Source organism: Heptranchias perlo, chromosome 6 (assembly GCF_035084215.1).
Source record: "Heptranchias perlo isolate sHepPer1 chromosome 6, sHepPer1.hap1, whole genome shotgun sequence".
NCBI lineage: Eukaryota > Metazoa > Chordata > Chondrichthyes > Hexanchiformes > Hexanchidae > Heptranchias > Heptranchias perlo.
The window spans coordinates 101710700-101720979 of NC_090330.1; the positions used below are offsets into that span (position 1 = coordinate 101710700).

Here is a 10280-nt window from a genome sequence, read left to right on the forward strand (position 1 = left end):
AACTTTGGTAATTAACCCCTTATAAACTGAATCTAACATTACAGAAACATTGGACTAGAATTTGCTGGCAAAATAACGGCAAGTTTAATGCACATGCAGTTATTAGCGTGTGAGAAACCCAGCAATTTGTGGCGAGGAAGAGATACCCCATGATTTACGAATTGGCGCAAGTTGCTGGACCATTTGCTGTTAGCCTCGTGAAAATGGAATCTCACCGTCAATCTCCCCTTGAGTTTCAAGAAATGCAAATTAAACTTGCCGCATAAAGTTAGGGCTGATATTTCACGCAGCAAGGGTCCTTTTAATGATGAGATTTATGTTCCTGCAATGCTACTAAATCTTGGTGGGAAAGGGAACAATTGAAACTGTGGAATCTCACTCCTGCAGGTAGTAAATTGTTCCTAGAGGATTTTTAATTTAAAACAAAAATGTTCTTACTTTTTCTTTCTGACCCTTTTTTCTCTCTCTCTTAATCCAATCTTTCTTTCCCTCTCTATTTCTCTTTCTGTATCTGGCTCTCATTCACCCCGTTTCTTTCTCCATCGTTTGCTTTGTTTCTTTCTCCACCCTTAAATGCCATTGGTTAAGGAGATGGATTATCGGTCCCGTCATTCACCAAGGTCCTAGATGCCCCGTTAACCTCGTTATCAAATCGTATTTCCAGCAATTTCTGGCGCAAAATTAATAGGAGCTGAAGGGTGAGGGAAAAAAAATCCAATTCACAGCACTCGCTGCAAGATGCCCTGCTCCAGTACATTCTGAGCCATTATCAGTTTAAAAATTCAGCTCAGGCAACAGAACAGAGATTCAGATCAGTACAGTCCTTAACATAGATGATCCTGTTTACGACAGCAACGCAAGAGTTACTGCAGCTGCACCTCAGCAATCTGTGCAGAATGGCAACTGCACGTCACAGCTAGATTTTCCTCTGCAATCCTTCCCCAAATTGGGCGGGACAGCAGCAGAAAAATCGGGGAAAATTGGGTGGATAGGCCCGCTGCCGCTTTCTGGCCCCATCTCAAGTTTCTCTTCCCCCCCCCTGCCCCCGCCAGTCCAGGAAGGCCACTGGCTGCCCCTTTACTGCCAACCACCTGTAAATGCCAGAGGGAGGTGACTCCCAGCCAGCCTCTGGATTTCCCAACTTGCTGCTTCTGTCACCACCGACCCCCACAGACTATGGCAGAAATCTCTGGGATAGTGCAGAGGTGCACTCATTAAGTCGCTAGGCGGAGGAGGAGGGCCCAAACATCATCGGAAGGCTTTGGTCCAGTCCGAGCCTCCAGTCAAATCTGTATTGCAATCTTCAGGATTCTTGTCTCCTTTAAGGCCATACTATCCTCTCCTAGTGCTGTAGCAGGTGGCCCCAGTGCAGCATCATCGCATTTCGCTCCTCCACAGCAACGGGCTGCCTCTTGGTGCCAGGAGCCTGTCCTGCATCTACAACGAGGGCTAGAAAGGAAACCAGGCTGGGGTCATGGCAGGAGGAAGCCCTGCCCTGAACCTCTTGATGTGGATTTAGGAAAAATCCAGCCCCACATCTCTTTTCTGGCTCAGACATTGGTGTTGCCTGAAAATCTGTTCCTCAGAGTTGGTCAAATACACACTTAATAATCACTGCTTGAACCAGTTGTTGGAGCCGCATCGGAAAAGGGAAGATTCTGGGTTTTCCCCTTAGCATAAATTCTCCAGGGCTTGAAGTGATACTATGGAATAATAGATACAAGTGCTTAATCCGCTAGTCTAAAATTCCTCTCACCACTATTTTAGCTGGGGCATTAACTCATTTAAAATAGGTTAACCCCACCACTAAAATAATAGAGAGGAATTTCAGATGAATGCAGTAAGCTTTCGTACCTGTTAATCCATAGCACAATTTGCTCTCAAACACCATCTGGTTCAGTTTTATTAAAAATCTGTCATTATGCCTCCTAAAAAACTGATATTCACAGTCATTCAAATTCAATAAGATGGAGCAACACCGTTCCATAATGAGACCTGTTGCAAAGTTCATGATGTCAATCAGGCTCATTATGAGTGAACAACAACACCCTATACTTGTAAATCAACTTTTAATCTTTTGTTTTGACTATGCTTGAAAAGGGAAATCTTTGAAATTTGAACTTAAGTTGCAGACTTCCTTAAACAAAATTAATTTAGCTTTTAACCTGGTTAGTTGGTAACACACTCATCTCCGAGTCAGAAGGTTGTGATTTTGAGTCTCACTCCAGAGGCTTGAACATAAAATCTAAGCCGACATTCCAGTGCACTACTGAGGGAGTGCTGGACTGTTAGAGGTGACGTCTTTCAAAAGAGATGCTAAACCGAGGCCCTGTCTGCCCTCTCAGGTGGACATAAAGGATCCCAAGGCTCTATTTTGAAGAAGAGCAGGTAGATCCCTCAACCAAAATCACCAAAACAGATGATCTGGTCATTATCTCATTGCTGCTTGTAGGACCTTGCTATGTGCAAATTAGCTGCCACGTTTCCTACGTTACAACAGTGACTACACTTCAAAAGTACTTAATTGGCTGCAAAGCGCTTTGGGACATCCTGAGGTCAGGAAAGGTGCTATATAAATGAAAGTCTTTCTTTTTCTTTCCTTGTGGATGATAAGATGTTATTCATCCAACATTTTTCATTGAAGACAATATTGTAATTTCCAAGAACAAGTATACAACTCTTGTGGGTTTTCCCAAGGTGCATAACAAACATTTTAAAAATGAACTAGGTTATCTTTACAATCAAGTGGCCTGCTAATACAGAGTCAAATCTCAACCATTGATATATTGTTGAGTTTATCTGCAAACTCTTTTGGGATCTCATGGCCTTTTCCATGCATTTTTTGGCTTATGGAGGTGTTTGGTCATTTAGATTTGCAGTCTTCATATATCAAACTGATAGTTGAACTTGCAATGAATTTGGTTACAAGTGTTCCCTGTTGTCTGAAACTGCAAATGTTTCTCTCCTCCCGCATTGACCACTTTTTATGGCCAGCTTGGCTCTCTGGGTAACCCCTCAAGCAATCCTTGAATAGTATTCATTTGTCATGCTGGACTTCAATCGAATTTCCTTTAAGTGAAGGCATTACAGAAGATTATTCCCGAGTAAGGGATTGCAGCAAAGGAATCAGTTTATTCGAGTGGCATAAAGTACACACTACTGCTGCAGAGTAGTGAGAGCACAATCAGCTGATGACTTTACAGGAATGGGGAAGAAGAAAAAAAAACGCCTGCTTCCTGTGAAGCATCAGCTGATACGCTTCAAGTTGGCTCCCAATTCTCTTTGTGCTTGTGGCAAGATTTAGTTTCCATAAATAAACCCATACCTTCTACAATTAGAAACTTTCACCCTTATACATGGTGTGATTGGGAGCAGCAATAACAATTACCCTTTTACTAAGTTATTTCCCACTGAAAGTTGCATGGGTTGCCCAACATACATGCTTGTACTCTCCAGAGGTAGAAAATACCAACTTGTAATTCAGGCTAAAATGAGTAATTACTTTTATCTACAAGATTTATAATTACATAGAAGGTGGCAGGATACAGCAGAGTGAACAACAATACAAATGCTTAATTTACTGCTATAAGCTGTTGCAACAATGTAGTAATTGAAATCTCACGAGTTTTTGTTGATCATAACAAACGCTTTTTCCCTTTGTGGAGTCCCATCTCACTGCTACAACATGGAAACATGAGTTTGGAGCAGGGAATCTAGGAACTGAAGATTTGGACGAAGCCTTGGAACAAAGAGCTTTCACACACAAGCTGGAGCATTTTGAGCATAGTAATTTGACCAGCAAATGTTCACACCTGGTCTGGCTCTTGCACATCCATTAATGCTTTGACAAGGCATAATCAGATAAGCTCCAGGACAACGTCTCCGCATCCTGTCTGATCTGCAAATCAAATTCTCATCTTGCATCCTGCAGGCCTCCGTCCCTATGTCTCTTCCCCCAATCCCCTGCAGTTTGTGATAGTAGGACATGACACCATCAATCTTAACACTAGATCGTTCAAAAATAACCATATTACTATATTTCTAAAATCACTAGTTAAACAAAAACACATAATTTGAAGCAGGATAGAGCTTTTCTCCCATCACCACCAGTCTTGTCTCAACGAATGTGTTCAGGCAGATGACTCACCCTTGAATGACGTAGTCTCTGCTTGTGGGTTTAGATTTGGACTGTGCTCTTCTTGAATATTCTGCAATCATTACTTAAGTACACTTACACATTAAATAATAGACTAAAAACCCCAACCTAGCGAATAATGGTTACTTTACAGCATGAGCTCTAAGTACCTTTTGAAAATCTTTTTGGCCATCATGCTTTCTGCATTAACCCGAGTACTTACTAGTGGAAGTAAGGTTTGTAGTATCATAAAAGGACATTAAAAAAAAATTACAGCATTTACAAAAAAATAATTAAACTTCCTTATAAAATAGCAGTTTCTGCTTTCGGACTGCCTGCAACAATCTTTACAATCAGAAGCCTGGGGCTGTGTGAGAAACATGAGCCTCGAGCTCATGCAGGTTCCCAGATGTATCACTGTCAACTCAAGAGCTCAACAGGATAGTGAGCTACTGCTCCCAGCATGCACTTGGACCTATAACATCCAGAAATGTTTATAAATGACAGCAAGACTCATTGTTCACAGAGCAGGCTAGGACTTGCTGTAAGATCTGCTCCCTCCAATTACAGAATTACTGAGAATAAAACGCCCCCTCTCCCCCTCCTCTCCCTCCCTCTCCCCCCCCACACCCCCAATGAAACAAAGATTATTTATCTTTGTATAAAATATCAAAACAAGGTAAAGTATAAACTCTTCAAGTTTTTTCTGAGGTAATTATGAAAGTAAAAAGACATACACTGTATACTAGATTCATTGCTACAGCTGAAGAGAAAACTAATGAATGGGAAAGGATTGGGATGATTCAGTGGGCCATTATATTTTGCATTGTATTCTAAATGGTTTCTCAGCACTCAACTACCACCATTGTTCATACAAACAGAAGCACCGCCATTATTCAACTTTGGAATGAAATTCTAAATAAAATTCCTCAATTTTAACATTGAAGCAGAATCTTTTGGTAACACCAAGTACTTTGCTGAAGAAGGTGCGATGGAAATTAGTTTAATCTTTAGTGTTTTATAAATTTTTTACCTTCACTATAAAAACAGACTCCTATACAGATGGACACTAAAGGTAATGGGCTGATCCCCATCTTACATGCAGATTTATTTATGTAACTGCGACACTTACTTGTCCACTGCAGGTAGATAAGGAAAACGCTATTTTCTCGGAGCCAATCAAAAGCACCCACAGCACTCAGAGGCGATCTACTGCAAATTTACTTCCAAATTCTTTCTGTGGAGATACGCATCCCTCCCCATTTCCACAGCTCAGAAACAGGGTAACCTCTGACTCAATGTGGACAATGCCACAGAGGTCTATTCCTACAAAGAAAAAGTGTCCCATCAATTCATTAGAACACCACCCACTCAATTCAATATCCAAAGCTTTTAAACAGTTTACTGTACTTAGCTTCTGAAGTCCCCCCACCATGTGTTGTTTAGCGAGTCACTGAGCAGTGACCAGCTGGTTTTACATCTAACAGTGCACTCTGCTCACTCATAATGTAGGGCAGGAAATACTCATTACAGGTTCAGTATTCATTCTGCCCATTTCAGAAGGTTTTAACTCTAATATGCTGTCATCCCAATATGTGCTTTATAGACTATCAAACGGTGGAATTTAATTCCATCCTTCAATGGTAGCCAATTACAATTATTCAAAACTGAACAATGAGCAACCTGAGCTTTGCTAACAATATTATTTCTGATCTAGTATTTCAACTGCAATTTCATTTGTTTCTAGATCATTCTAAATGACCTGACTTCATACAAACATTGTACATCGAATTAATGAACTCATTGTTAAAAAAAAATGAATGCATGCTCGATAGATCGGCATCGCATTGTCTTCTGAATTAAGAATTGTAGCAGAATTCGGTAATCAATTAATTGATATATTTTTGAAAATTAAATACAATAGTTTTTCTAGAAACTGTTTCCACTGACGTAATTTATGAAGGGTCGATAGCCAGAGGACACAGATTGAAGATAATTGTCAAAAGAACTAAAGGGGGTGATGAGGAGATTTTTTTTTTAACGCAGCGAGTTATGATGATCTGGAATGCACTGCCTGAAAGAGTGGTGGAAGCAGATTCAATAATAACTTTCAAAAGGGAATTGGATAAATATCTTGAAAAGAAAAAATTTACAGGGTTACGGGGAAAAGAGCAGGTGAATGAGACTAATTGGATAGCTCTTCCAAAGAGCCGGCACAGGCACGATGGATGGGCTGAATAGCCTCCTTCTGTGCTGTATGAATCATATAATGGTTACAGCATAGTAGGAGGCCATTCGAGGCCCATCAAGCCCATGCTGGCTCTTTGTATGATTCTGAGTTTTTCTTCTAAGATATATTCTTATAATGATTTCAATATTAGAATTAATTGAATATTTTCATTTAGCAGCGAAATGGTCTTCGGTAGTGACTATATGGTGTTGATTACTTAAACTTTTTTTAAAATAAAGTTGCCACCACCTTCATAGGCTCAAATATTACCAGAAAAATGTTCTCATTAATTTTAACTCACCACTTCTTTTATGCTTATTTTTAGGTGAGAAACCTTACAAATGCACATGGGAAGGTTGCACGTGGAAATTTGCTCGCTCGGATGAGCTGACAAGGCACTACCGCAAGCACACAGGGGTAAAACCCTTCAAGTGTGCAGACTGTGACCGCAGTTTCTCTCGCTCAGATCACCTGGCGCTGCATCGTCGAAGACACATGCTTGTTTAAAGGTGTTTTGAAGAACAGTGGGGCATCAGAGCAGGATCTCTTCCAGACCCCAGAATTCAGCTGGGCTGAATTATCAAGAGTATTGATCGAGGACATCTCCAATCGTCCAAAAAGAAAAAAAGATAAAGAACACTCTAGTCTTTCCGGCTGCTGACAGTCAAAACCTACTGTCAGTGATTTGGCAATTTAGATTATTATTTCAGTTTGGCCTGTGTTACTGTCCAAGGCTTTTCATAATGAGTTGGTGCATTTTTTTTTAATAGTTCTCAGATTTTAAATCAATTTGTCTTTACTACAATTCTTCAACTACTGGATAAACCTATCTGTACATAGCAACAGGCTGATATTTAGTGCTAAATGTTAGCTCAGAACATAATTTAACCTATCATTTCTATTTCCATTTATTCTTATTTTTTTGTTTAAGTTTAGAAAGCTCTGCCTTGTATAGACCTCATTTGAAAAATGAAAAAAAGAGGAAAAAGCTGGTGATATTTTCCTCTACCGTATACTCATGCCTCTAAAATTAGTGAATGGAGGATAATACAGCCCTTATTTAGTGAATTCAATTACATGTCAATAGCAATGTTATGGATCATGATGGAATGGTCATTATTCTGCAACAGAATCAATTAAACCCCTCCTTTAGTTGAAGAATAACTGAGCTGCAGTGATCTCTGCTGGGTTGCATAAATAAACTGTTGGGCAGTGGGCGGGAGGGGGTGGAAGAGGCAGTACAGCTTCAGTAACTTGCTGTACACCATAGTATGCTATAACTTGGTGTTATGCTTTTCAAGTACCGGGCACCTGCATGACGACTCACCCAGGGAATGTGCATTTCTCACTGGAACCACATTGTTTCTGTTTCTAAAAAAAAAAATTATGTAGGGGCGTATCATAGTGTTGAAGAAATGTATTAACAAGCCATCGGATGTGCAAATTAGCAACATGGATTTTTTTTTTTGGGCAAAGGGTTATTGGCTCTTCGATCTGTTAATTAGGTAAGATGTCCTGTTAGAAGCCTGTAGGTGCTATACTTTTAATAGTTTTAATCACATTCAATGGACTATCATAAATACCTGAAGCCTTATTTCTTTTTAAATCATGTTTTCATCAGCAAATATCATCTAGCAGTACTATGGCATAAAAACGGAGGTATTTTATTGACCCAATATTATTCAAAAGCAAATTTACCATTAAGTGCAGTGTTACATTGGCCTCTCAGAATAATAGGGGCAACATATAACGAAATCCTCTTATACTTATCCACTCCAATGCCTTTCTATTTGATGGAATTTTATTAATGCCATATTAGGCAAGTGACAGAGTTGTGTGAGGTTTAGCACACCTACTGCCACATCATCTTTCATAACTGTGCCATTTGAATCAAGCACAGTTGAGAATTTTCCCATCTATTAGTTACTGGCACCGTCCATTAGATCACATAATACTTGACATGAAATGCAAGGTGAAAATAGGAAGAGGTTCTTCAGATGAAAGGCAGAGATGATGGAGAAAATTAGAAGTTCATTAGTTAACCGTTGCTTAGTGAAGTGCCAGTAAAGAAATAGCTGCAGCTCTCCAGAGCATCAGTCATTACTAAGAATTATATATTGCAGTGCATTACTGTACAAATTAGAAGTGCATGGATTAGATTCCTTTTATCTTAACAGGGAAACGGCCAACAATAAGTTGTTAGTTAAATAAGAATATAGGTCCACTTTGCTGGGTTTCAGTTACAGCACCTAATGCTAATGTTCCTTGCGTATAGTAGGTCTTTTTTAAGTGATCACTGTCTTAATCACACAGTCAGTTAAACTCTTTCACCTCACTGTTGGGGAAACCACACCAGTTTTCTATGACTGTTTGTTTATCCATATTTTCATGACTGGTTCAAATCTACTTTTTAAACACATGTACAGTAGATGACATTCATTCCACTCATCTGCTTTAAGATAGCAATATTTCTAGGGAAAGAAAAAAAATCAAAATCAAAAAAGACTGATAAACACAGCACAGAGCTGTTCTTGGTGATATTTGAAGCCTGCCAGTAGCATCTTCTAACCTGATTAATGTGACATTATATCATATGAGGAAGAGTCAGAGGTGGCTTTCTTCTGATATGGTGATTTCTATTTGTCTTTTCGACAAGACAATATGTTTGTACAGATGTGAAATTGGAATACTAATAGTGCAGAGTTCATTCTTGTGTTGCACAAACTCTCAATGATGTTGAAAGTATTAAGCCCCTCCCCTCTCACAGGGCAGTATTCTTCAAGGAATAAACTGTTGGCCTTCATGGTGAATCTCAATGAAGCACCCACAGTAAAAGACATTGCCTTTAACATCTTAGTTTTCTCATTCCAAATTCCACAGTTTTCCTCAACAACAGCCTATTTTGTGAAACTGTCAAAATACCCATTCCACATATAATAAAATACTTATTTGTGTTAATAAAACTAAGTGTTTTATAAAATATGCATCAACTTCATATCTGAACTTACTAACAAAACAAAAATTCTATTATAACCTTGCATTTTGTAAAGCAAAAAAAAATCAGTGAAGGCAAAGGGTTCGAGTTGCACCTTAAAGTCCAAGAGATGAAGGTATGATTTCTTGAAGATGGATACTGTCCTTAAAAATTACCAGCTCCTTTTAAAGCCACAAAGACACAACGTCTTGCACTTTGAATTAGCCTCAGTTAAGAAAAAGATTTATACAGGGATTAACATCCAAACTCTCAAAAACCATTCTGATATTTTACTGTACTAGTTGGGACATCTATTTTAAATATAATGTATTATATGTGAGAGTTCAAAGTATTTTGAGAGTCATAGTTTTACATAGGCTGTAAATAGTGGTGGGGGGGGAACTAAATTGGAAGGCTTCTAATTTTAGTCCTAAAGTGCACCTAGTGAATTTTGCAAATGAAAAATATGAATTGGCTGATTTATGAAAAGACTTGCATTAATCCTGCAATAGTTTATAAATCCCAGTGTTTTCTTCTTTAAAAATAAATTTTTGAATCTTCTTCAGAAGATTTTTTTTCTTGTTATTTGTACACTATTTAGTTCAGGCAATAAGTGTGTGACAAGTTTACTAACATTTATGTAAGTGTTGTTCTTGTATTTATGTACAATGTATGTATTGTAAATATATTCAGAGCTTTTCATCTTACTGTAAAATGATGGTATCACCCAAAAATGTAAAGGGAGTCCCTGTAATGAAATTCTGTGAGAGGATGTTCTGTTTTGCCCCAGTCTCTTCTGAAAGACATAAATGAACAAGTGTTTAGTTTTCCATGTGTCTCAAAACTTCTCAGTCAGTGCTTTGCGTTTCTGTATTCAACTTTCATATGAGCTGAGCTGTGAATTGAAGAACTATAGTACACATCTTTAAACGTATGCATTT

General features: G+C 38.7%; 1 protein-coding gene across 5 annotated transcripts in view; it reads left to right on the forward strand.

Annotated features, from left to right (window-relative positions):
* Positions 1 to 9907, forward strand: part of klf12b (Kruppel like factor 12b) — a 210999-nt gene extending 201092 nt beyond the window's left edge. For all 5 annotated transcript variants that reach the window (XM_067986542.1, XM_067986539.1, XM_067986544.1 and 2 more), the window contains one exon: positions 6691 to 9907. In XM_067986542.1, coding sequence (XP_067842643.1) covers positions 6691 to 6872 — 182 coding nt within the window. In that variant the 3' untranslated portion in view covers positions 6873 to 9907. The remainder of the gene's footprint in view (positions 1 to 6690) is intronic.
* The last annotated feature ends 373 nt before the right edge of the window (positions 9908 to 10280 follow it).